Here is a 27934-nt window from a genome sequence, read left to right on the forward strand (position 1 = left end):
ATTTCGTATAAGCTCGTCTTGTACTGCTTGTTGTTGCTTAACTAAGTTTTACAAACGAATCTGAAAAACAATTTTCAATTTTCGAACTCCAGTGACTAATTCGTTACTAATCGCGGATGGTTTCCCATGAACAATACGCGTGGGGCGTTTTATATAGCAGAGATTGCGCATACCTCGCCACTGTCAAACGAGACCTCTCTGTGAGCACACGGCGTCACACCCCCGTGCCGAAATATCGGGAATCGCGTAAACGAGGATAACGAGGGGGTGGGGCCTGGCGCACGCCCCTCTAACTTTTTCCGACGCTGGGCGGCGCGAGGCACGCCTCGAGCTCAGACGAGCCGTCGGCGGCGCGTCGACGGGACCGCGACCGACGATACGATACGCGATGTGATTGTGAACTGTTACAATGAGGACCGAAGTGCATGTGCTGCCGACATGAGACGGGTAAAATACTGCACGATGAACGAGGTCCAACCGGTCCTGATCGTACTCGTCGTGTTGGTTAAATTGGCGAGGTGAGTTTTTTACTGAGACCGATTATAGTATTTACTATTCGTAGTAATGAGAACGCTTCGGTTTTAAGTGCCACTTAAGTAGTAAACTTTTGTATGTAGCGTACTAACACAAACACAACACAATAAAAGAACTTTGGTAATAGTGCTCAACAATCTTTGTTTTTATACTGTGGAAATGACAGACGATGTATGAAAAACTACGATTACGGAGCACCAGGTTGTCCTTATGTTGGCCGCGTATAGTAAAGCTTGAAATTAATAATAACACTAACCCAGAAAGGTTCCTAAAACATCGAAAATATAAATTAATGTAAATGAAACTTATTTTCAGAATATCAAAATATCTAATAACAACACTTGGAAAACCGAGCTTTGCCTGAAGTTAATGTGTTAACTCAAAAGTACGCGGTTTCTTAGGAACGAGACGAGATTTCGCTATAAAGCTTTTCTATACTCAAAATCCCCTAGATTCTAAATCTTATAGAAACCTTGCACATATTTCTGACAAATTGATTACATAAATATACAAGCTTATCTCCTTTAAAATATAAGATACAGCACCTCCATTTCCTCGTGCCTGTACATAATAAGGCGTGATTGATGTGGTCCGTAATGAATGCTAATATAAAAGGTGACAACCAGCGGGCCCACCCAGCCGGTACCCAGTCGGTATGGTAATAGTCCCACTGTATAGTGACGTGTACGCCCGACTAGAAGCACCTGCATACAAATGAGTACGCTGCATTTTCCTTCACTATACTAGTATTGTTTACTATTATTTACAAACAGAGTTAGGCTTTGTTTTAAAACTTTACTTTGTAACTATGTAACTAACATCGTTAGTTTCAAACGGTAAATGATAAAACCAACATCCGTACTCGGGTTTTGAAAACCTTATAAAATAAAGGAAACGCTTGAAACACATAAGTAGTTGCAAAACTGGCGTCGAGGAATGTAGAGTTTCATCATTCATTAAGATTATTTTCCATTCATTAACGTTAAAAAGCTCTTATCACAAATACCTAGTGCATATTTACCTTGTCTATGTACTATGAGATAGATGTCCAGTGAACTTAATATCACTTTCCTCCAAATATAAACCTTCTCTGGAATTCCAAGAATATTTCAAGATCAAAATGTATCAAATCGGATCAGCCATTCTCGAGTTTTAGTAGAACTAACACTTTTTTTATAAGGATTAGAACTTTAGTTTATCCTCTCCAGTAACTGTATATCTGTACTCTGAATATTGATCAAGCCGAGCGAAAACTCGCTACAGTTCACGGCGATTAAGATGTCGCTGCTTCCATTTTAAATGTTTAATGGACATTGATAATATCAAATTATTTACTGATTTACTGGAATCGATTATATCAAATTATTGATATTATCAATTTATTTATTACTTAAGTCAATCGATGTATCATACTACAGCTTGTTTAATTATTTATAAAAGGATTCTTGAAAAATCCTAATTACTTAGATTTTGTACGTATTTTATAATATAATAATTATTATCATTGAAAAATATTTTTCTTATTCATGTAACACTAAAAGCTACCAAATGGATCTTAGTTGTTGACATTTAACTGCATGGGTACAAACTTAGCATATCCTTTATCCATGCTAATATTTAAATAAATGGAAAATTTTCTGTTAAACATTTTCACGCTAATTTTTAGCTAATTAAAAATAAAGTTGCTAATTCTTTTGATGATATTTTAAATGGAGACAAAGGTACAATTTTATTTCCATATAAAATTAAACAAATCCTTTCCATAAACGAGATGAAGCTTCCAAAAAACAATTAAACATCTTGCTTTTGTCGTTTTTATATTTTCCAAATTTATTCCACGGTATTTTTTTCTACCTCCTTTCAATTTTGTAATTGGGAGCTCAATAGAAGTAACAAACACTTTTAGTTGATTAAGCATTGAAAAATACGAGTCATCGTTATCCAATCAAAAGATAAAGATTAAGCAAACGAATTAAAACTTTTAGTCGTGGTAATATGTAAATAACCTCGGTTTATTGGCATCAAAAGAGCATTCCCTACAGAATCATAGACACTTAAATTTTATTTATCTTCTGTATTTTAATAGACTGTGACTAATCGACAGACATGCGGATTCTTGTTAATTAATAGCTTTTTACATTCACGTAGTTATTACAATGTATGGTCTGTGGAAAATAAATTGTTGGAAATGTGTTGTTTTTTTTTTTCTACGAAATAATATATCAACATTTTCTAGCCGTTGTAAGTTTATAAACTAGTGATACTTATGGTCTAAGAGCCGGTGGGAGGTCGACCTTCACCGCTGTGATAACCAGATGAGACAATATATTTTTATCAAAATATATAATTCATAAACAAATATGTATATAATTACTTGCGTATCTAGAAGTGCTCATGGCTATTTTTAATTAAATTAAATTTAATGAATTTTTTTTCATCACTTTTTCACTATAGTTCTGCTAACTTATCGAAAGTTATATCAAATTTTAGATTATTTTATTACAAAATCAGTCATATAGACTTGCCTGCAAATAATCATACTTAAAGCACTGTTGCCTAGCTAGAAACTTAAAAAAATAGCCATGAGCACTTTTAGATAGGCAAGTAATTATAGGCATATTTGTTTATAAATTATATTTGATAAAAAATATGTCTCATCTGGTTATCAGATCGGTGAAGGTCGTCGACCTCCCACGGTCTCCTCTACTATTAGGGTCAATTCAGACCACAACGCGACGCGTAGATGCATTTCTTTATTTGTACTGAATTGACTGATTTCAATTGCGTGAGACGTCTTGCGAATCTGTCAAATCCATACAAATTTAAAAATGCATCTACGCGTCGCGTCGTGGTCTGAATTAACCCTTATGTTGAGAAGATAATACGCGGGAGTGCTGAAAATTGAAAAATTATATACTCTATTGCGCTTAATGCTTTTTCAATCCAAATTTTCAGATAATAAATATTTCTGCACCCTATAGACCTGTTATAATTTTTAAGATAACGTAAAAAATCGATGTTTAAGTTCTATCATCACGCAAGTTGTTTTTAAGAACTTTTCGGGAGGGATAAAAACCAACTCATTTGATAAAAACAGAACTTTGCTATGCTTGTACTATCAGATAATTTGGTTCGTAGGCAAATGGCGGACCTAAGTAATTTGGTCGGTCAAACCCATCCGACCGATCACGGCTAACATTGAATCAAGATTCAAGACATACGCTAAATGACGTAGGTCCGTCGCCACTCAACTGCCTAAAATTTTGCACTTTTACAAAAAATAGTTTTACTATTTTTAGGGTTCCGTACCCAAAGGGTAAAAAAGTGGACCCTATTACTAAGGGCCGTATTTCTGGTCAGTACTCAAGATGCATCTCCGTCTCAAGACACGGTTCAGGCTCTGTGATTGGTTTGGTGTCAAAATTTGGACCAATCACAGAGCCGAACGGCGTCTTGAGACCGGGTCGCATCATAAGTACTGACCAAAAAGACTTCGTTGTCTGTCCGTCTGTCTGTCCCCAGGCTGTATCTAAAGAACCGCTATAGCTCGACTTCCGAAATTTTCGAAGATTGTGTATATCTGTTGCCGCTATAACAACAAAATATATAATTTTTAGTAAAAACAAAGAAAATTAATATTTATGGAGGGCTCCCATACAACAAATGTGATTTTTTGGCCTTTTTTACTCGGTAACAATAATGGCAACAGGTAGGCACTTTAATTTTTCACAAAGGCCTTAATTATATCTGTATTTAAAAGATTTTATTTAACTTGCTCTGTATGTATGTAAGTATGTATGTTCGGGTGAAATCTTGGAACTCAATTTTGAAGCAGATATATTTAACCGATTGAGCTGAAATTTTGCATACACGTTTAGTTTCGATGACAATACACGATATGGTATGTGGCATCACTCTAAATTCAATATGACCGACAATCCAAGATGGCGAAATAGTTATTCTCTATGCAGTCCTACAGTATGGATATTAAATGAAAGGGCTTTTTAAGAGTAACTTGAAAACAAATGTATAATGTCATTCTACATCCAGTATGGCGGCTCATCCATGATAGGGGAATAGTTATTTTTAATGCACTTCTGCAATATGGGTATCAAATGAAAGGGCTCATTGAGAGTAACTCGAAATTCAATGTAATGTCATTTATCATCCAATATGGCGGCTCTATCTCAATCCGACATACGGGAATAGTTATTTTTAACGCACTTCTACAATATGGGTATCAAATGAAAGGGCTCATTAAGAGTAACTCGAAAACTTCCTCGAAAACGAATATAATGTCATTCTTCATTCAATATGGCGGCTCGTGTCGTGTCGTGTCGTGTCGTGTCGTGTCGTGTCGTGTCGTGTCGTGTCGCGTCGCGTCGTGACGTGTCGTGCCTTGTCGTGTCGTGACATGTTTTGTTATGTCAAGTCAAATCCAGCTGGGTTTTAGAAAATGTCCGGTTGAAACCGTTCACTTCTGTTAGGTGAACTTTTTAGTCACGCAAAAATAAACGGAATATATAACAACTGGTTAGGTAAAATATATGGACACGGTTTTATCACTGATCAAAATCAAGTACGATTTCTTAAGGACTCAAGTTGATTTAAACATTTTAACAAACTCTTGAAACAAAACAAACTATGTACTTACAATCAAACAGACTAAGAAATCTAGCCAGAAAATATAACTAAAAAACACAAAATAAATTTTAAGCAAAAAACTTTTTGAAAAAAGCTTTTATTTAAACATTCTAAAAAGAAGAAAATAAATTTGTCCTTAAATATTTTAACTATTAAGTTATAACCTCAATATATTATTATACAATTTACATGATAATAAAAGCTTGTCGCGAGACTTCAGTATTTAATAAATTCATTAAAAAAATATATCATACTTATGAATAATTTACTCAGTTGATTTAGTTTATTTACAAATCGCGCGACAAGTTTTTATTATCATGTAAATTGTATAATAATATATTGAGGTTATAACTTAATAGTTAAAATATTTAAGGACAAATTTATTTTCTTCTTTTTAGAATGTTTAGATAAAAGCTTTTTTTCAAAAAGTTTTTTGCTTAAATTTTTTTATTAAATAATAATAATATTTAAATAAAATAAAAATTTAAGGGGGCTTTCATACAAAAAACACAATTTTCCGCCTATTTTTTCTCTATAACCGTACGGAACCCTTCGTGTGCGAGTCGAACTCGCACTTGGCCTATTATTAATTATTTAAGTATACTCAAAGTACAAAATATACAATTAACATCATATCTATATAAAATTGGTCGGTTTTTATCTCTCCCGAAAAGTTCCAGAAAATTACTTGCTTGGTGATAGAACTTATACGACGATATTCAGGTGTGCCTTTGATTCAAGTTTCTAACATAAGAATTAACAGCAATATATTACGAGTATCTATTTACCTCTACACATAATAATAATACCCCCACACCGGTTTCGGTGACGGTGGCTGGTTCCATTGAAACCAGGCCAGGTACGCAGGAGAAATTTTATAGTGCCTAAGTGTGTGCGCAGTTTACAAGAGCACTCTCTAGTCTCTATCCCTTTACTCTCTTATGAAAGTAAAGGTCCGTCCCACTGGGTTATCCCAGTTTTTACATGCCCATACGACGCATGGATCATCTTACTTGTCAGACAATCAGGTGATCAGCCTGCATTGTCCTAACAAAACTTGGAAAGAACATGTTTCCAACGCGGGAAGCCAACCCACAACCTCCGAGTCAAGAGCCACGCTCTTGGCCATTGGACCACGGAGGCATTTTCGTCTAGACATAATATTGTTATAGAGGCCGTGGGAGTGAAAGTGAAACTAATATATTAAATTCTACTTCATACTTGATTTAATTAAAGTTAATTTTAAACGTTAAAACACTGGGACCGATTTATACGATGTAAAATGACTCTACATAGCGGGCAATAAATATTTTGAGCGTGAGGCGCAATTTTGTGAAATGAAGTTTTTATTTTAAATAACACGCCGTAATTACTGGCAGCCATTTATTCGTAACGGTTCAACAACATACTTAAAACTCAACATTTCACTAAAATTCCTCGGAAAGGTCAATTTGTAAGTTGAAGTTCAGATGAGAGATTACTAATTTATTAATTGTATTAAGTTATTCGTAATTAAGCTTTTTGCGAGAACCTGCTGAAAACATCGGTACTAATATTATAAAGCTGAAGAGTTTGTTTGATTGGACACGCTAATCATTAATTGGAAAAATATTTTTGTGTCAAAAACTCCATTTATTTAAGAATCCTTTAGCCTTTATGTAACATAAGCATTACGCTATGGCCAATAGGAGCGCAGGATTAGTGCAAAATGTGGAAACAATGGGAAATATTATATTTATCTTTCTTATTAATTTCTTACTAAACGCGTAAGAATTATCGAGTTGGGTAGTTACGATACTATTCTGAAATATAAGCAACAAAAGTTAGCGTAGGCCGTAGCTTATATTAAGCGCCTCGCTAAATAAACAAACGTCAATAAGAGCAAAGACAAAATTCCGAAGTATAAAATATAAGGTCTCCAGCCCGATATCTGATATCGGCTAGGAGCGGACAGTATCGAATCTATCTCGCTAATACCCGCGCAGCATATTGCATTAATTGCACTATCGCAGATTAATGCGCGGAGCCCACAATCTTATCTAGTACTAATTGCGAATAATGGAAACATTTTTAAAGGTTCCACCTACAAATCACGCTTAACTCTGCGCAGATTAAAACCGAACAAATAGGTATTAAAGGCCACGTACATACTGTAGGAACATGGAATTTCAATCAGACCGATCCGCGCCCGCGACGGAAAGCCGCAACTACGCGCGCCCGCACGCGATTACCACCCAGAAAACCCTCGCACGAGAGACTAGATTAGCGCAGACGTGGTATCGCAGAGCCTCTATATACCCGCGTATTAGAGAACGGAGAAATATTCGCAGAATTGTCGGCACGCCGGGCGAAGCGACGCAAGTAGCTGTAATTTGTATTGAAATAGCCTCGGTGAATGAGTATCGTAGCGTCACATCAGTCGGGCCCCGACGTCGGATTTATTATTTTTTGCTGACGTCGTCTTAAACGAAATTATTGTTTTTATCTCGTCATGCGGAATTTTCGAAGCGATTATATTAAGCCGGCCGGGGTTTAATTGGATCAGCGGCCCGACGACCGCGGGGAAAAACTCCCGCATAACACACCGGTATGACAAAGATGAAATGATGTGCTAAGCGCTGCACAATTTTATAACAGTCCCACTCCGCTTAATTTGATAGCATATAATGATGATGAAACGACGCTTCCAGTCATTACACGGCAACGTTAAGAGGAGTCCACACCGCCCTTTTTGCCATACAAACGTTGTCCCCTGTTTCCTCTCTGGATAATGCTATTAGAGTTATAATTTTTTTCCTGAATATCTACGGCCACTCATACAATGTCCCTATGTTTTCTTTTTTTTATAATTTAATTATTAAATAAGATATGAACGTTCAGAAACCCAAAAAAAATGGCCAGATTTTCCGCTGTGTTCAAACATCCAGAAAACAGATTTGGCTAGATTTAAAAAAAAAAAAAAAAACATAGAAACACAGATGAAGCCTTTCTTTAATCTTTAATGAAAAAAGTACTTAAATCGGTTAAGTTTTGGAGAAGGAATCAGGGGACAACGAATCGTTGATTTTCTGCAGTTGTCTCTATCGCGTTCTGCGGTATAGGCTTGAGGTAAGGGAGACAGGTATAGATATTACACGTACTTTTTTTTCATTTCTCTAGCTCCTGGTGTATCCTCTTAATGGCTTCAGAGTTTTATTATTACGATTAAAACTTAGTATGGAGGTACCTCGGTCTTAATGTCGGCAGATGCGCGCTGTATCCCTGTCCTCCTATGGTGCATACTATTATAACTCATCGATGTACCAAAAATGGCTTCACAATGAAATGGCGATGTCACTGCATGCCTCTGCAGTTGGCAATGGCATTATGTCTACAATTAGAACAGATTTTAAGATTTATTTATGATGACAATGTGTACGAAAATTTATAAACATTACGTGACATGAAACTACAATTGATAGTAATAACTAATAACATAGAATATTTATTTATTTACTACCTGTAAGTAAAATACATGATAACTTTTTATTCTGATGGTTAAAGTAGTCAAACGTAGTCCGAGTGTCTGAAAACTACACAATTTCGATCCATCAATAAAGCATCCGGCTTTATTAGAAACTAAACTCTTTTAAAATCACATCAGCCATACCTACAAGGTCACTGCTGATCCTCAAAGAACTCTTAGGGCATTTATATAGAATTTTACCATCCGGCGCGGCGCAGCGTCCCGATTTCTTACGTTTTGATATGGGAAACGTGAAAGTTATGAACGCCGGACGGTAAAATTCCGTGTAGTGCACAAACGCACTTACGCAATAAAAATACCTCTAGAATTCAGTTTTGCGCTCATTCACGGCTGGCCATTAAGCATTTTTGTTCGCAATTATACCGCGATGCAAAAATGATATAAGAATGATATTAATGAGAGGACGACTTAATGAAAAACCCAGCCCGGGGCTGCATTCCTGAGCGTGGGAAGGATACAGTTATGTGAAGAAAACTGTTTGACTTTTGTTAGCGTCGTGATTCTGAACAAGAAACAATACAAAAACCGACCTGTCACGGCCTCGGTGAATTCCTGTCAATACAAGTGTGGAATCCGAGATGGATATAGTCTCTGACGAAGAAATGCTACGTTTGAGTATCAAAAGTCGTTAGGCAGTATTCTTCTTCATGGTACACTTTTATTGATTATCTGGTCTAATTATATAATTTGTCCAGATAATAATCAATGGAATAGAAATCTATGCAACAATTCATCGCGCAGAAATTGTTTTTTTTTCGCAATATCTAAACTATTCTTTCTCATAGCATCCACTTAATAAAAATACATATTATGTATTTAAGCATTTTTGGCGTGAAGAGATAGTACAAAGACAAACAAACTAAAGCCAACGTCTAGTATGGCTTTTATCGTAAAGTTATCTTCTAGCTAAGCACTTGAACGATTTCCAGTATAAAAGACATCAACGCGAAAACCTGACAACAAAGAAAACAATTTTTTTCGTATCACGTACAAATACGTTTTTCTCACGAGATAAGCATTATCAGCGACACGTTGTTGTTCCATAAGATAACGTAGTTCTAGGAATGTCTACACTCCTTAGAGCCAACGCCAAAGTAAATGACGAGCCCGCTCTGTACCTATTTGAAGTTAAAAGGTTTTGGTTTTCATTATTGAATTTTAAAGTAATATAATTATGTAACTAATAAATGTAGGAAATTTGGTGTTGAATTCTCAGATATTTTAAAATTTATTTCATATTGAATCGAAAGGTTTAAAATTTAGATTTTTAATAACTTCACATAACTAAAATTTACCATAGATTTTTTTCTATTTTAAAAGACCACACAAGAAGAAAAGATATTGATTAAAAGTAAATAACTAATATTACTTATATTATAATGTAATGCCTACTAATTAGAACCGCATTAATTATGCACAAAAAGGTGTTTAATGTGTGATTAATCAAGTTAAATACATCGATTAATTTGTACTCATTAGCAAGAAGGTGTGATTGTTGACAACAATTTTCCTCTAAAAAGCAAAGTAGAAATTGAAATAGTCTAAGAAGATATTATGATGCATCATTATCATCGTTATATTGACTACAATTTTTTCAATATTATACTCGTACTCACGTAAACTCGCGACTTAAATTCTACTGTATGTATACAAACTTCAGAGCATAAAATTGTTGTTATCATCCCAAACATTCATCCTCCTATGTCTGCATCGTTTTCCAATATAAATTCCTTAAAAAATGCCACCCACCCTCCCGGCGTTCTCGATATTCAAAATATTCGGATTAACAGCGAGCCACGAGATCGGGGCATTTCAACAAATTATTAATTAAATCCCGCGTATATTCGAATACTTTCCGAATACTTCGCCGAGAGTCGATACTAATTATTTCATTAATAAACTATTCCGACTCGATACCATCTGCTCCGATAAATTCGTTATAAAATCGACTAATTAACACCATAATTTACACTTATGTGAGTATTATTGATAAACACGCTAATGTCGTTAGTGATTTGTTTTATTAGTTTGAAATCACATTTTATTAGAATAATTTTGCCTTTATTAGTAACGAGCTTTTGCCCGCGGCATCGCTCGCGTTAAGAAGTATTATTAAATACAAACTTTCATCCCCTATTTTAACCCCTTGGAGGTAGAATTGATCAAAATCCTTTCTTAGCGGAATCCTACGTCATCTACCTGCATGCCAAATTTCAGCCCAATCGGTCCAGTGGTTTGGACTGTGCGTTGATAGAACACCATGTCAGTCAGTAACCTTTGAGTTTTATATTATTAACTAGCTGTCCCGGCAAACGTTGTTTTGCCATATTTTTTTTGTATGAAAAATTGATGTTGACCGATTCTCAGACCTACTCAACATGCTCACAAAATTTCATGAGAATCGGTCAAGCCGTTTCGGAGGAGTATGGCAACGTAAACTGTGACACGAGAATTTTATATATTAGATAGTAATTATGAAGTAGGCTATGTTTGATGAGGAAATATGTTGTTGACAATTAGGAGAATGAAATTGTTTGTTTTTGTTTCAATTAAAATAGCCGGCGCTTTTGTTATTTAGAAGAATAATGCGCGTTTCTCATACCAGTGATTCTGCCTATCATCTACAGACTCCATCCTTCTTTAGTCTATTTATAGGCTATTGCCATCTTATGGCATAGCAATAACGAAGACAATCATCATTATTTTATGTTCTGAAGTTTGTTATAAATAGAGTAGATTTCAAGTCGCGAGTTTGCGTGAGTACCTACGAGTATATAATATAAAATTAAGTGTTTAATATTAAGAAAATTGTAGTCAATATTGAAGAAAAAATTCTTCATAATTTCTTTTTTTTTTTAATGAAATAAGGGGGCAAACGAGCAAACCGGTCACATGATGGAAAGCAACTTCCGTCGCCCATGGACACTCGCAGCATCAGAAGAGCTGCATGTGCATTGCCGGCCTTTTAAGAGGGAATAGGGTAATAGGGGAGGGTAGGGAAGGAAGGGAATAGGGGAGGGTAGGAAAGGGAATAGGGTAGGGGATTGGGCCTCCGGTAAACTCACTCACTCGGCGAAACACAGCGCAAGCGCTGTTTCACGCCGGTTTTCTGTGAGAACGTGGTATTTATCCGGTCGAGCCAGCCCATTCGTGCCGAAGCATGGCTCTCCCACGTATGAAGAGCTCTTTAAGAAGAGTTTCAAACTCTTCCTAATTTATAACATTTCCATGTTTAAGATTTAATGTGTGTCTGTCTGTTACCTCTTCACGTCTAAACCACTGAACCGATTAAGCTAAAATTTGGTATGGAGATACTTTGGGTTCCGGGAAAGGACATAGGGTACTTTTTAACCCGCAAAAATATACGGTTCCTACGCGATAAACAAATTTTGCGTCATCTAGCAGTATTATTTATTTTGTCTATTATTGTCACGTTTCCACCTTCCAGCTCTCGCAACAACATGTTACCCCACATGGAGCTGAACACGGCGCTCACCTGCCGCCTCATCGCGGGCCTGACCCGGGAGCAGAAGGCGCTCTGCCACGAGGCCCCGGACACCACAGCCGTGGCCTTCGAGGGCCTTCAGCTGGCCGTCAAGGAGTGCCAGCACCAGTTCCGCTGGCACAGGTGGAACTGCTCCAGCCTGCTGGCGAGGAGCGCGAACCCCCATGCCAGTGCGATCATGAGAAGAGGTATGAGGGTTGTTGTTGTAAGAAATTATTTACAGGCGTTTACAGGCATTGGTAGATGGGAAGTGTGTAATTGATATAAGCTCATAGTGTTTTATATGCCTCTTTTATACGTGGGAGAGCCATGCTTCGGCACGAATGGGCCGGCTCGACCGGAGAAATACCACGTTCTCACAGAGAACCAGCGTGAAACAGCGCTTGCGCTGTGTTTCGCTGAGTGAGTGAGTTTACCGGAGGCCCAATCCCCTACCCTCCCTTATTCCCTTCCCTACCCTCCCCTATTACCCTATTCCCTCTTAAAAGGTCGGCAACGCACCTGCAGCTCTTCTGATGCTGCGAGTGTCCATGGGCGACGGAAGTTGCTTTCCATCAGGTGACCCGTTTGCTCGTTTGCCCCCTTATTTCATTAAAAAAAATACATAGGTAAGGGCAAAAATATTCTTCACTCTGCTTATTTTCGAAAACGAGATATAAAATAGTTTTTTTCTTCGATTAATATTGTACCTACTGTTTAATAGTCGTAATATGTTTGAACTTTAATTAAATTACCGACCGGATAATACAGACATAAAGTCGTCGATATAAAATCGATATTCACGTTTAATTAATATTCAATAGTTTTTTAATAAGCGAGAACACCCAGGGCGCGTTTATTTATAATATTCTCCTAATGAGATCGCTCAGTTATGCAGAGAAGTATAAATTTCAAAACGATCGTAAACACGGGTATTTATTTCCGAACACTGTCGCAAATGGTGGAGGAGCAATTACTTTGTAAGCCTCGGTCCGTAGGTGGCACTTAGCACACTGAACCCGTTCCCGCTTTCGATATTAAATTCTATATCGGAGCGAACGCAGGCCAATCGCGACCGGCCGGGACGATACGAATTTATTACGACGAGGAATTATACACGCGTATTACCGCCGGCCCGTTGTCGCCGCGGCCGTGTGAAAAGGTTTGTCGTTTTTTCCACAATCATCGCACACGTTGACGTGGAAATTTACGAGCACGGAGGATGGGAGACAACAAATAATAAGTCGATCCTCGGCGGCCAGGTGGGCCGCTCCCGCGCCCGCGATTTCACGCTTCGTGTGGGTCCGCCACCCCTCCCCTCCGCCCGCGGCCTCCCTGCTCCCCCCACCTCACCGACCAATTAATATTTTTAGATCTTCGGAACGCAGCCGTCGGGATCCTACAGGATACGGAAAATGACTTACCCGACGATAAAAAATATTAGCGATGATTACCTTTTGTGATCGATGCGTAACCAATTTTATCAGGCTTCATAATTCTGGACCCTCAATTCCAGATAAACATTTGTATATGTAAGCTTTGTAAAAGTTTAGTTGCTCTTCACTCATTTAGTGACTTTATATAACCTTACCGTTACTATTTGTATTATTTTCGCAATAAGCTAGCTGCGGATGATCGATTAGTGCCGGTTAGAATTTATCCTCTTACATGACGTGACACCAGGACGAAAGCATTGTTCAACAAACAGAGCGCGGGGTAAATAATGGTCCATATCCTTCCGGCCCTTCAGCGACACGACTCAATTCCAACACAAATATAGCGAAAAAATAGCGTAACTAAACGCCTAAACGTCTTTCTTAGCGGCCATTGTCGAAGGAATCCAAACGCCGACGGCCGGAAAAAATAGAACAAATCGAGAGGCCTTTAAATAGGATAATAGCGATCGAAGAAAGATAATAACGAATTCGGACCGGCCGGATTTTTTCCGTCGGGTCGTGGGGGGACGGTCGGATCGGATTCGTTCCGCTTCCCCGTATCGTCCACACGTAGTTAGCGCTCTTGTGCGACGTGACGCTGCCACAAAGGTACGCACGACGATTTAATGACCTTTGTGCAGCTAATGAGGCGATTGTAGGAAAATTGTTCCACCCGCGTTAATGGCTGTCGTGAGCCCGAGATCGACTTGATCAGATAGCGCGGAGTTGCCACCCTCCCTTTTGTCCTGATGTGATGGGACTCCACTGGCTTTCAGACATGTTCATCAAAGTATTATTTTATTTATTTACGTATTATTAATATATAGATGCACGTTTTAGGATCACCCTTATTTATTATACTACTAGCTGTCACGGTGAACTTCCTGTCACTTTAAAACCTTCCCTTTAAAATCAGCCTAATCCGTTCAGTCGTTTTCGAGTTTTAGCGCGACTAACACATTTGAAAATCCATTTTTATATATGATAACACAAATATTATTTATACAATCGAGTAAGCGTTTTTACATTTTCCTCTAATCACAAAAGGTAAACGACCAAATATCATGAAAATGGTGTTGAAAATATGTATATGACTACGAATGTATAGAAAGGCATTTGGTTGATATCGAAACCTTTTATTACTTACTAAGAACTAGGGAGATTTTCAGCGTCAGCAGTCTGACAACTCCAGCGTGACGGGTGGTGCGCGCACGTCGTCGCGCGTGACCGGCATGCGCGTCGTCGCGTCATAAAAAAGTGACATTTATTGGCGTTTACATGACGCACGTGCAGAAGTGACGACGCTGACGCAAACACGACGTACCTGTCAACGTGGGAACGACGATGATTACTTCATTCGATTTATGACTTCAAGATTTCGTACTCAGGAGTCAGGAACCTAACCCGAGTGTCACAAATAGATGAAGGTAGCTTTCTACCGCCGCAATTTCAAAAGTACTCAGATATTATAAAAAAGACATAAAACCCTGTACGTCTGCGATCGAAATCAGACGGATATAGAGCAGGACGTGTCGAAATGTCTCAATTGTGACGGCCACGATGTTATCTCCGGCGTCAAATCGTGCTGCTGTCTCGGAGCTGTGAGAAACACAAAAGACCCATAAAAATATGAATCCCTCCTCGCCCCCTCGGTCCTCGTTTTTTGTGGCCCCTTTGTTCTGTACAGGATTATAACCGCTCTTAAAGGTTAATTAACTCGAGAACGGTGATGTGGCGATTTTGTCCGGGGCGTGGTTTGAGATGGAAGCCATAATAGAGTTGCAATACACGTGAGCCGAGCGGGACGGCGCTTTGTTACCGCGTCCCGTTACATAATCAGGATAAAATGCGCATTTTAGTACGGTCTAACTTGCTACACTGAGGAGCTCACTTGAAAGTACTTACGCGTACGGCGTAATGCGTAAGTAAACGAAATATCTCAGCAAGCGCACGACGATCAACACTTGCATCGACTCCACTTACTTCGATGCTCGCATAACTAAAATCCTGCCCGGGAGGTCTCAATAATTCGCCTCATTAAACACCGGGGAAGCGTTCCCCCCGGCTCTACATATTCAATCATCTCCGCGAAGTCTGTATAAATAAATAATAAAAGTCATTTTGGCACTAAAATTAGGGATCGATCACCGAAAAACCAATACAAAGTAACATACGAAAACATTATAAATCACGAAAATGCGTAGAAAACAAAAAATACTAAATGCATATATGCGTAACGAAATTGTAATGAGACAAAGAAAAAGTCAACAGCCTGTCGACGGCAAAACCCCTGAGTATGCACATCTAATTAAATAAAACCTCGCTTTAAAGCGTACATGTTTAAAATAATGAATCGAAAATGAAAACAAAACGCTCAATATTATGATAATTAAAATTTGTGTTTATTTAGAAATCTGTTTTTACCGCGCGGCGCCGACTCCGTATATGGCCACTGAGGATTTGCCACTTAAATCCGTAAAACGATAAATTATCCTCGCAAAGGAATTGACTAGACTTATTAATAGACGGTCGCGGTGTTAAGTGCGATCTAATAGCAGCCTAGAAGCATAATCATTAAGCCCCAATTTCACCAACGTCTGTTAGTGTTGACAGCTTGTTAAAATGTCATATCATCTCTTTCATTCATAAGGAAAACGAAAGAGGTAACGTGATACTAATTCGAGTGTTACCTTTAACAGTCGTTGGTGAAATTGGGGCTTAAGTCTAGTATTTTGTATTTATTTAACGCATTCATGGTATAGCTTGATTTTTTGCAAATCTACGGAATTTTTGTTATAGCGCTGATCGGTGTGTGCTGCACACGCACACAATTCAAGCGTTGTAGAAGGGTATGATAATAGAAATATTTAATTCATCAAAGAGAAAATTTGACTTGCAAAATGTTATCCACATGGGCTCTTAAAAAATAATTACATCATGCATTATTAAACGCGAACGAGAAGCATCAGAACACAAGTGTAAGGAGGAATTTAAAATCTGTCACTCAATTGTAATTCTGGTGAAATTTTCGTTCGTAAAAAAGAATGGGACGAATTTTAAAAATGCGTAGAGGCGTTTATGGAGTTTGAATTAATTTGACGTGTGCGGAGCTTACCGATACCGCGTATAGCTAAATATGGGCCTAACGTTTCGAGTTGCACATCATCGAATACTGATTTATCTGCCCGCTGCAAAAGATCGATGTTTACAAGCTTTTTGTATTGACTAAATTGAGAAACGCACGTAAAAGGCATACAGATTTTGTACTCACTTTTGTTTGTTCACATAATTAGTACGATTGAGTTCCTCGTATAATATATACTTACAATAGATCTGTTGGAATTAATCTTAAAGGCGTTTCAAAAAGCGATTAAGGATCGATACATAATTCATTTGAGACTTATTCGTCTTGTAAATACCGTAACGATTATGTACCTTGTCCTCTCATCTTCTTCACTAGAAGGATTTGTCGTCAATATTTATTAACGGGTACCGCGATCACCGACAAAGTATAATTTATACGGGGGCCAATGACGAGGTCTGTTTATATCGCTTTTTGCTCCCATAAGGTGTACGTAACTGATGCAAAAACTCGAATGCCATACTTTCCTTTATAGAATTGTAGCGGAGGCGCCGTTTCATTCATCGGGCGGTTTCGCTCGTAGCCGACGTATGCGCATATTAATCGTAACCTATATACGCTTAAACGGTAGAACGATGCAATCGCAAAGAGGAACCGACTGTGCAAAAAGTTAATTTGCAAGACGCCGTATGTTGGCCTTTTGATACCGTTGGTCCTCTTCGCCGATGCCGGCCGGTCGGTTGTCTTTGAAACTGACGCGGACGATGCAGTGTCTTATGCAAATTTTATGGTGCCTTTTTTAACACTTTGAAAACTAAACTAGGAGCTACCCTTTGAAAGAAGCGAATGACGAATTGTCCTATGTAAATATATTAATTCTAAATGCCTGCTCTTTAAAGCCCGCTTACGCTTGTGATCATTTATCAAAAAAAGAAGAAGATAGAATAACTTCTGCATCTCAAATTCGAATAAGAGCCCCCCATACTGCAGACTTTCTATCGGCCGATGCCCGATTGTTTGGTCGGGTTGGGCTGTTAGCGCGCAGTGCGCACACCGCGCCAACTAAACAATTGGATTGGTGACGAATGCGCAGACTAGACAACTGACAGTCGTCCGATTGCTCTGGCACAGTTCCAACTTCCATTCACAGCGATTAGATTTTTGAAAGGAAAATTTTACACGATTCGGATTTCTGCCGAGTCGGCCGACCAAATAATCAGAGACGTGTGCGTGGAAGAACGTCGTACTGATTTAGCATCGGCCGATAGTTTTCCGATAGTTAAGTTTGAAGGCAATCGTATAGCCCATCATACTTACCTAATTATCGGGCAACTCGGTATCGACTCCCACTTTCATACAGCTTTATACCGATCAAGAGCCAAACCAAACTATCGGCTGATTGAAAGTATATAGTCTGCGGGGACTCTAAAGGTAGCATGATGATAATTCCACGACTAAAGCAAATTGGTTAAAATGTTATAAAGAATACCACTCTTAATCTGTTAGTAGCTAAAATAAATGACCGCAAACAATTTACAAGTTATCGATTAGTCGAAACACTTAATTTTCTTTATCTCAACGATACACACGATAATAACGAAATATTTATTGAGGCCTTATAAATTCTACCATAACAGTACTCTCGGAATGTAAATCGGAATCATCAAAATCGATCATTGGAGCGTGCTATAAATCGCTTCGTATCGATTCTATCACGTCGATCGACAAATATAAATTTGTCACCGGCCACTCGGAAAAAGCTCGTCTTTATAAATAAACAATAGCGCAACCCTACTTGGAGAGTACACCGTAACGTTCGCTTTGTAGACAACTACGCATGCACCTTTACATGTCACGACTTGGAGTCAACTCCAAGTTTTATAATTTCGTAAAATTCAATTAAATTATCTCTTTTTTTTTATGAAATAAGGGGGCAAACGAGCAAACGGGTCACCTGATGGAAAGCAACTTCCGTCGCCCATGGAAACTCGCAGCATCAGAAGAGCTGCATGTGCGTTGCCGGCCTTTTAAGAGGGAATAGGGTAATAGGGGAGGGTAGGAAAGGGAATAGGGTAGGGGATTGGGCCTCCGGTAAACTCACTCACTCGGCGAAACACAGCGCAAGCGCTGTTTCACGCCGGTTTTCTCTCTGAAAATCGTAGAGAATAGTTGGGGCCAGATTACCATACCGAGTGGAGAGAGATCTAGCACTGTCTCGCTTATTAGACGAAACGCACGTGTAGTCATAATTTGTATTATGACTAGACGTTACGCCTAATATTAACATCAATTATTAAAAAAAAATTTAATTATAAAATTCAGCTAAACTGGTCCAGTCTGAAAATGTATCCAAAATGTATGTATCTGTCCATTTTTTTCTCGAGCTTCGGGAATTCATTGAGTTTTAACTCCTTGTCCTGTATTTTTAGAAATAGTAATGCTACATTCACTATTTAAACAGTCAGACGTGTACGATTTATCGTGACGTATAAGAGCGTTCAAAGCTAATTCCGAGCAATGATTTAGCCGAGATAATTCTTGATTTATAAAGATTATCGTAACATGGTTATGCGCGTATCGACCTAAATCACGGGATGTCCACTTTTTGCGTCGTCCCATGTCGTCCCCGACCGAGGCTGTGTCCGACAGACTTATACATTTTAATCATACAATAACTTACAACTATTAGAGATGTACCGTTTTAATTTTAATTTAAAAAGTTTAACCGGGTCTCGACAAAACGACCATTGTGTGGTGTATCAATAAACAGCGGTGTAATTGGTGTTGATATTTCTTACTGTATTTTAAGGTACACCCACATAATTTTATGGCGTTATATTCCTTCGATTTGTCAGGCACTTAGCACACCGAATGTACACTTTGTTCATAGGAATTAACGTTATCTTCTTTTATATCACCGTGTGGGAACATCCTTATTTGTTACTTTATGATTTTTAGACGTCTACTTCAAAACATTTTATTAGCCCTTCACGAACCAGCTTTCATAAAAACGGTTGGCTCGCTTTGGGATGCATGGTTCAATTCTGTACAAAGTTACTGATTTTGAAATCAACATAACATCGATTTCGTTATTTGGTGACTATATTTCTTAGAAAAAACCGGCCAAGTGCGAGTTGGACCCGCCCATGAAGGGTTCAGCAACAGTAAGGTTTATGTTTATGAAATCAAAAAGTTTTTCATTTATTTTTATATTTCAGTCGATTTAATGAAAGTTCATTTAATGTTTACCATTTATAACGTAAAAAAAACTACTTGCTAGATCTCGTTCAAACCAATTTTCGTTGGTAGTTTTTATAGTAATGTACATCATATATTTTTTTCAGATTTATCATGCCCCTACTTTAGAAGTTAGAGGGGGGGCGACACACATTTTACCACTTTGCAAGAGTCTCTCTCGCAAACTATTCAGATTAGAAAAAAATTATATAAGAAATTTCAATATGATTTTTGAAGACCTATCCATAGATACCCCACGCGCATAGGTTTTTTTTTTGTTTCAGTTGTACCTATGGGGACTCCTAAAATTTTTTTATGGTTTCTCCATTTTTATATCAAAATCTTAATGTGGTTCACAGACTACATCTACTTACCAAGTTTCAATAGTATAGCTCTTATAGTTTCGGAGTAAAATGGCTGTGACATACGGACGGACGGACAGACAGACAGACAGACAGACAGACAGACAGACAGACAGACAGACAGACAGACAGACAAACAGACAGACAGACATGACGAATCTATAAGGGTTCCGTTTTTTGCCATTTGGCTACGGAACCCTAAAAATTGTGAAGAAATTCGGATGCTGGATCAGCTGTATTAATGTAAACAAATAATTCTAGATTCTGGATCGTTTTCAAACAAGTTAGGTGAGCAGTTACAGCTATCACCAGGCAGACACTGACACCAGTTACAGCTGTATATTAATGTAAATCAGCACATGGACACGTATCACAACTTATAAAAAAGAAAGTATCTCAAGAGTCAGGACTGACTACTCTCTACAGTATTGCATTATTTTTCATCGGTTCGAAGTATTAAGCCCCCATCACCAATCAGCCGTATCTCGTTCAATTAGGCCCAGCAGTAACTGCTAATCCGCAGATAAAGATAATCGACGATACAATTCATTCCGTCTTGCTCAACTGCATCGTGAGAAATATCTTCAGACAAATAACCACTTTATGGACTCTTTGGAATATCGATAGTTTTGAATAATTGAAGGGTATACAGTAAATTGAATTTGAATACTCCTATTTAAGTATTGTCAGTAGAGCATATTAATTTCTGAATAAATAATATACTTGAGGGATTAAAAAGAAAGGCTCGGTCTAGCCAATATTTTAGCTTTAAGCTGGCTAGTAAGCTTAGGATTCAAGCCACCATTTTAGTTAAGAAAATAATTTCATCCACGATTATCATTCCTACCGTTTCTAGATGTTCCTATCTGTCACGCAATGCTCTCTACCACGGAACGCGGAAAGATACACATATCTACGTTATTGCAATAAATTATAAGATGCCGGGATAAGCCCCAAACAATGTAATCATTTTACCTTAAGCAGATGATTAGTTCGCATCGCTAATGTGTTATGCCCGCTATGCCATTGTGAGCCGTATTAATGCGATTTTAAACGGCCATTTTATTAGCTAATTATATGACCACCTGGTCGATTTATTGTTTGATAATTTCTTCGGCGTATTAAAATTAATTAAATTGCAAATTGGGGTCACATATAAATTACCTCGATAGGCGAGAATGCCGGTTTTATTGGGATATATTTTACATGTTTATAGGCTGTAAGATTATATTGTTTGTTTATTGATTTGCCGGAAACGGTACGTTACGTAACGGCAGCCACTACAGGAGCTGAGCGGGTGTCGTAAACGTTAGAAGTACTTATTGTTAATTGAAGTTAGTTTCAGTTGTTACTTAAAATGTAATAATGAATGAGTAATGATCATCATAGCAATATCATCACACCGACGTTCATCGTAACTCGTAAGGCATAATAATATAACACTTGAAGTCTTCCATTGCTTATCATTTATGTTTAATGTTTATATCCATGCTAATATTGTAAATGTTCAAGGCACTGAATCGATTTTGATGAAATTTAATACGGTTTCAGAAGATGACATAGGGATACTCTTTAGCCCAAAAAATGTACGATTCCCGTGCGACAAACAATTTCCGGTGCAATGAAGCTTCGAGCAACATATTATCTAGTATACAGTGTGTAACAAAAATAAGTGATAATACTTTAGGATGCGTAGGTACGTGTTCCTTGTAGAGAGTTCACTGTGAAAGTAGCAGCGCTGAAAGACGAATTTTTTTTTCACTTTTGTATGGGCAAGGGCCCGAGCGTCACGAGTTTTCCCATACAAAAGTGAAAAAAAATTTGGTCTTTCAGCGCTGCTACTTTCACAGTGAACTCTCTACAAGGAACACGTACACACCCTAAAGTATTATCACTTATTTTTGTTACACCCTGTATAAAGTGCTTTTCTTCCGCAGGTTTCCGCGAAACATCATTTCTGTACGCGCTCTCTGCTGCGGGTGTCGCACACGCGGTAGCCCGGGCCTGCGCACAGGGCCGGCTGCTGGCCTGCGACTGCGACACCGTGGGCTACCGGGCCCGGCCCCGCGCCCGCCCCGGCCAGGCCAAGCCCAGCAAGTGGGAGTGGAGCGGCTGCTCCCACAACCTGGCTTACGGGATACAGTTCTCGAAGCGGTTCCTCGACGTCCGAGAGCAGGTCGACGATCTACAGTCGAAGATCAATACACACAATAATAATGCTGGGAGGGTAGTGAGTATTACTTGTTAGTAATTGTTATGGTTATGGTTATTTTGGTTTAGGGCGGTCCAACTAGCGCAATAATCAAGCAGAAGGCAGCTGAAGTCAATCTAGTGGGCTTCAGTTAGAAAATCCTTCTTTACGGCCTTCATGTAAGTATATTCCCACAGTCTCAATAAAAAAAAAATTCAAAACTGCATCCAGTAGATACGTCAAAAACCCAAAACTTACTAGGATTTTTTGCACATACTAAACCAGGCAAAACACGTGAACCTAAACCATCATTAAGCCGCCTTAACCCCTGTTGAATTAATTTCAAAAGTATGGTATTTTCGAATGAAGGGTCCCGGATCTATTTGATGTCGGAGACAAAAGGGAACAACAAGTCGGAAATGACACCACTCGTGCTGGAGCGCTCTTCAATTTGGTTTATTAGACGCGGCCCCGCATACCCGCGGTTTGATCACCGAAGGGTGAACACAATCGCATTTCCATAAAAACAACAATTACCTTCGTTCCGCGAAAACATGAATATACCATGGCGTTTGTGTGTGTCATTATTTTTCACAAAATCGTTAAATTTGAATAATGAAGATATTGGTTGAATTGTGAAAGTGTGTCTGTCTGTCTGTTATGTACCTGTTCACGCCCAAACCACAGAACCGATTTTGCTGAAATTTTGGTATAGAGATACTTTGAGTCCCGGATACGGACATAGGATAATATACCGTTTACGCCCAAACCACAGAATCGATTTTGCTGAAATTTTGGTAGATACTTATAGAGATACTTTGAGTCCCGGATACGGACATAGGATAATATACCGTTCACGCCCAAACCACAGGACCGATTTTGCTGAAATTTTGGTATAGAGATACTTTGAGGACCGGGAACGGACATAGGATAATATACCTTTATCCCAGATAAATGTACGGTTCCCGCGTAAACAGCGCAACGGAGTTGCGACCGTCATGTAGTAATCCATATTAGGTTAGGTCCATATTATTATAGAAGGTGCGCGTGCTAACCCAAAACACAACCAAAACAAAGCAAGTATCAAGACCACAAGGGTACGATTTAATTAATAAAGACTTAAAAAGTCAAGAGCTGTCAGGTTATTATGACATTGACAGCCGCTGTCACATAAATATGTCTGAGCTGATGTTATTGTGTGCGGCGGCCGCCGGGGAGTAAGCCGAACTGAGTCGGATTATAGCTAATAGTTTAACAGGCCCTTCCGTTAATAATAAACATGTCAATCTAATACACACGGATTTTTCACTAAGAATAAAGACACACCACGACAACCGAGTATTAAGGTCACTATCACACTTGCAACTGAACCCTGAAAATTTTGAAAAAGTTAAAAAAATCCTTATTTTTTTGTTCAAACCTGGTACCTCTAAAAGCATGTAGCTTGCTGATAAAAAATGTTTGGCATGGACACAAAATAATCTATTAATCTATGGAAACCTTCAGGAAATCTTAAAATTAAATACTCAGATAAAGTCAGTTTTTGCCCAATCATCATTTTGTAAACAGCTAATTGTACAACAATTAGTCTAATGAATGGCCAGCCTGTGACACAAGTCAACTAATGAGGTTTCCACATCGGTATCTGGGACGACTTAGTTTCTTCAAATTTATACTACCTCTTAAAGGACCTTATGTAGAGGAAATAAGGATCACTTGCATAGAAACTCTAAGGTACAGTCGAAGACCTATCCAATTTATAACTCTTGAACCGTATCACCAAGAAATAGGGTCGAAAATTGGTAAACAAGATTTGTTCTCGACTGTACAATAACTATACAGCTCGCAGCCTCGTTTTAATTACCAATGTTTTAAAATTGCGGCATTTCTAATTAAATTAATTGGGTGCACTTTTTAGGCGGGCACGTTGAGAAATATGCTGGGCTAATTGTAAGTTTTTCATTCGGCGAGTCCTTGTGTAATGCGTGTTCATCACACGCCAATAAGGGTGGGAAATGTGACAGATGGACTTAAATATTCTTATTCCCCTTTTTGTGTTAGGAGGTGGTTACCTCCTAACGGCCATTAGGTGTACCTATCTTTCAAGATATTACTCTTTATGTGTCACCTACGTAGGTCCTTAGCGCCTAAATTGTCAAAATATAAGGGTTTTAAAAACGTGTTTGTACTTTGTGTTAAGAAACATATGACCCTAAAAGACCGCTAGGTGATACTTAGGGCGGTTGGTGAAAACGGGCATTAGTGTTTTTGTTAGAAAAGTGAAGGAAGGAAGGCTACATAGAAAATTAGATATGTACTAATATTATGAAGAGGTTTATAACGATTTAATCGTAGGATTTAACCAACACATTTACGGAATAGATGAGCTATGCGATGTCTTGTTCTTATCTCAAACGTTGGATAAGTCGCTTGAAATAGCCAAAATTGTTTTTTTTTTACTTTATTTAGCGATGAACATTTCACTGGAACAAAACCATACTATTTTGTTTCTATTTTTTTTATAAATTATATTTTTACAACATATTTTATGTAACTAGATAACCATGTAGAACTTCTATTTCTAATAATTTAATATTAACACTTGGTTTAATTTGACGTTTACGATCAACAGGGGAATATTAAATGGAAGCACGGTCTACAATGTTGCTTTTACGACGCAACAAGTTCCTATAATAAAGGTGATATAATTTATGAACAGCAACCAATTATAAGCTACTGGTAAGTGCCTACTGAGATGTCATCGAACACAGGTGGTCTGTAATTTATTAGGTCTTAGTTTGTTAGTCTATTTGGTTAAAAAAATCTAATATCGCCATAAAGTTACATTGTATTAACGGGCAGGAAATAAAGGTGGCATCACATGTCAAGTAAATAATATAGTACAAGTTTCGGATTCGTGACAGCAGTTCGCAGCACCGTCGTTGAGCTAGATATCAAAACTGACTAAGAACCTAGGGGCTCGATTCTCGTAACATGAATGTCGTTTCGGTCTCACTAAAATATAATATAGTCTGCTTGTTGAGAAAGAAAACCTAAGGGCTAAGATCGATGGCGACATATTATGAGACACCATACGTGCATAGGCCAGCTGCTAAGAACCTTTTTTAAATACTATCCACCGCCTAAAATTAAGGTACAAACCAGACACAAGTATCACAACGTATCTCTTAACACATTGTCACGTTTGCAACTTAAAAGTTTGTAGAGCTACGGACAGATGGCGCGTTGCGTTGTACAACTTTTCATGCACTAAGTAGTTTAATATTCTTAACACAGGGTAGAAAATAGGTTATTTTTTAATCTTAAAAAAATCGTATGGCTCACATGTGCTGTGGTAGAGAAGCCCAAACACAACGGTCAAAAACTGTTTCCCAAAATTGCATTATAATCATCGCGCTATCAATAATTTTCCTACTATGCTCTTGAAGCTTTTTTTTACATGGGGAAATGCTTTACGCATCCCCGGCAAATTGGGGATATCGCCCGGGGTATGTGGGACTCCTGCGTAGTCTGCCCACTAAAACCCTAAGGTGTTCTACTTATCGCTTAAGAGGATACACCAGGAGCTAGAGAAATGAAAAAAAAGTACGTGTAATATCTATACCTGTCTCCCTTACCTCAAGCCTATACCGCAGAACGCGATAGAGACAACTGCAGAAAATCAACGATTCGTTGTCCCCTGATTCCTTCTCCAAAACTTAACCGATTTAAGTACTTTTTTCATTAAAGATTAAAGAAAGGCTTGAGCTGTGTTTCTATGTTTTTTTTTTTTTGTAAAATCTAGCCAAATCTGTTTTCTGGATGTTTGAACACAGCGGAAAATCTGGCCATTTTTTTTGGGTTTCTGAACGTTCATATCTTATTTAATAATTAAATTATGAAAAAAAAGAAAACATAGGGACATTGTATTAGTGGCCGTAGATATTCAGGAAAAAAATTATAACTCTAATAGCATTATCCAGAGAGGAAACAGGGGACAACGTTTGTATGGCAAAAAGGGCGGTGTGGACTCCTCTTAAGGCATAGTTGCGGGTACGATAGAACATACCGCAACTCCACCAGCGATCATCCACATTTTGCAAACCCGTCACCAGTCACCACCCCGCTACACGGGAGGCCGCGATGCGCAGGAACACCTTGCGCATCACGGCTCTCTCTCTGAGACTCGGTACAATGGGCGGCGTTGTCCCCACACTACCGCCCCGAGTACCCGGCTAATGTAAGTCGCCGCGGCCACTCCGTCGCGCGCGTCTTCTTCTCGGCCGTCAGGGGTCGAGCGCCTCCCCCTGACGGCCGAGAAGAAGACGCGCGCGTTCTCTCCTGCGCTCGGCCTCCTCATGCTCTTGAAGCTACTGCTTGTAGCTTCAAGAGCATAGTCTGTGCATGCTGCATAGTGTGCACTGAGACTGACCGTGCTCATGTGCAAGAGCATAGTGTCTTCGGGTCGATTCTCATTACTACATCGGGATATGTTGCGATGCATTTTTCAATGAGCTATTTGAAACGGGTAGCGCGACACCAACAGCTAAAAAATTGCCAAATTTAAATTAAACAGACAAACTTGCCGTTGGCAATTTGACCATTTAATATGTAGTATAAAAATTTATATGCGTCGTCGACGACGTCACGTTGCAATCTGCACTGACCCTTAATTCCAGCACACCGACACTTCGAAATCAAATCATAATCGGAATTCCCGATTGCCCAAGTAATAAAGAAACTCTATCAATCGCAATAAAGTAATATCGGCTCAATAGGACTTATCATCGCGGCCGGTGGTCCGGACCCCGGACCCCACACTCGAGCATTGTTCCATTTGTTCTGGCCACGTAATTAACAGCCTAACAGCCTCCCAGTGAGATCTCAGTTAGACACGCTCTTATAATAACCCCCGATGATATTTTTATTAATGTCAAAATATAGGCGGCTTTCACACCGTCGTGTAATCTTCTCGCTTTTTGTGCGGATGTTTGCGGTTGCTTTTTGTTTCCAATAAAATGTTTTATTTATTGTATTTTTGGACACTTAATAACCACGTTATTATGTGATGCCTCGTGAATTCTTTCGTAGGGAAAACTAATTCTATGGTATCCTTAGTGGACATAAATTAACATAAATGATGATTAATTAGAAAAAATAGACTTACTGACTGAAATACCTACTGTTATAAAATAACGTTTGAATATTTTGTAGCATTAATAAAGCAATTTGCGAAGAGAAAAATACGAGCAAAAACACTCAATTATTATGCTCACTAATAAACCCATATAAAATTTATCGCATTCACTGTTTATGACTGTGTGAGAGGCGGCGATACCCTCTAACGTTTGGGATCTCCAGCCCACACGAGATTAGGTACCACATTAGAGGGCCAAGGTGATAATTATGATATAAAAAATTGATTCGATGACTTAATA

At 38.4% G+C, this 27934-nt stretch overlaps 1 protein-coding gene across 1 annotated transcript in view; it reads left to right on the forward strand.

The window, feature by feature from the left end:
- The first annotated feature begins 235 nt into the window (after positions 1-235).
- The window catches only part of LOC121726769 (protein Wnt-10b), a 33464-nt gene continuing 5765 nt past the window's right edge, over positions 236-27934 (forward strand). Inside the window, exons 1-3 of the mRNA XM_042114267.1 lie at positions 236-518; positions 12153-12397; positions 22243-22535. Of these exons, the coding sequence (XP_041970201.1) occupies positions 439-518; positions 12153-12397; positions 22243-22535 (618 nt within the window). The 5' untranslated portion in view covers positions 236-438. The remainder of the gene's footprint in view (positions 519-12152; positions 12398-22242; positions 22536-27934) is intronic.

Source organism: Aricia agestis, chromosome 1 (assembly GCF_905147365.1).
Source record: "Aricia agestis chromosome 1, ilAriAges1.1, whole genome shotgun sequence".
Taxonomy (NCBI): Eukaryota; Metazoa; Arthropoda; class Insecta; order Lepidoptera; family Lycaenidae; genus Aricia; species Aricia agestis.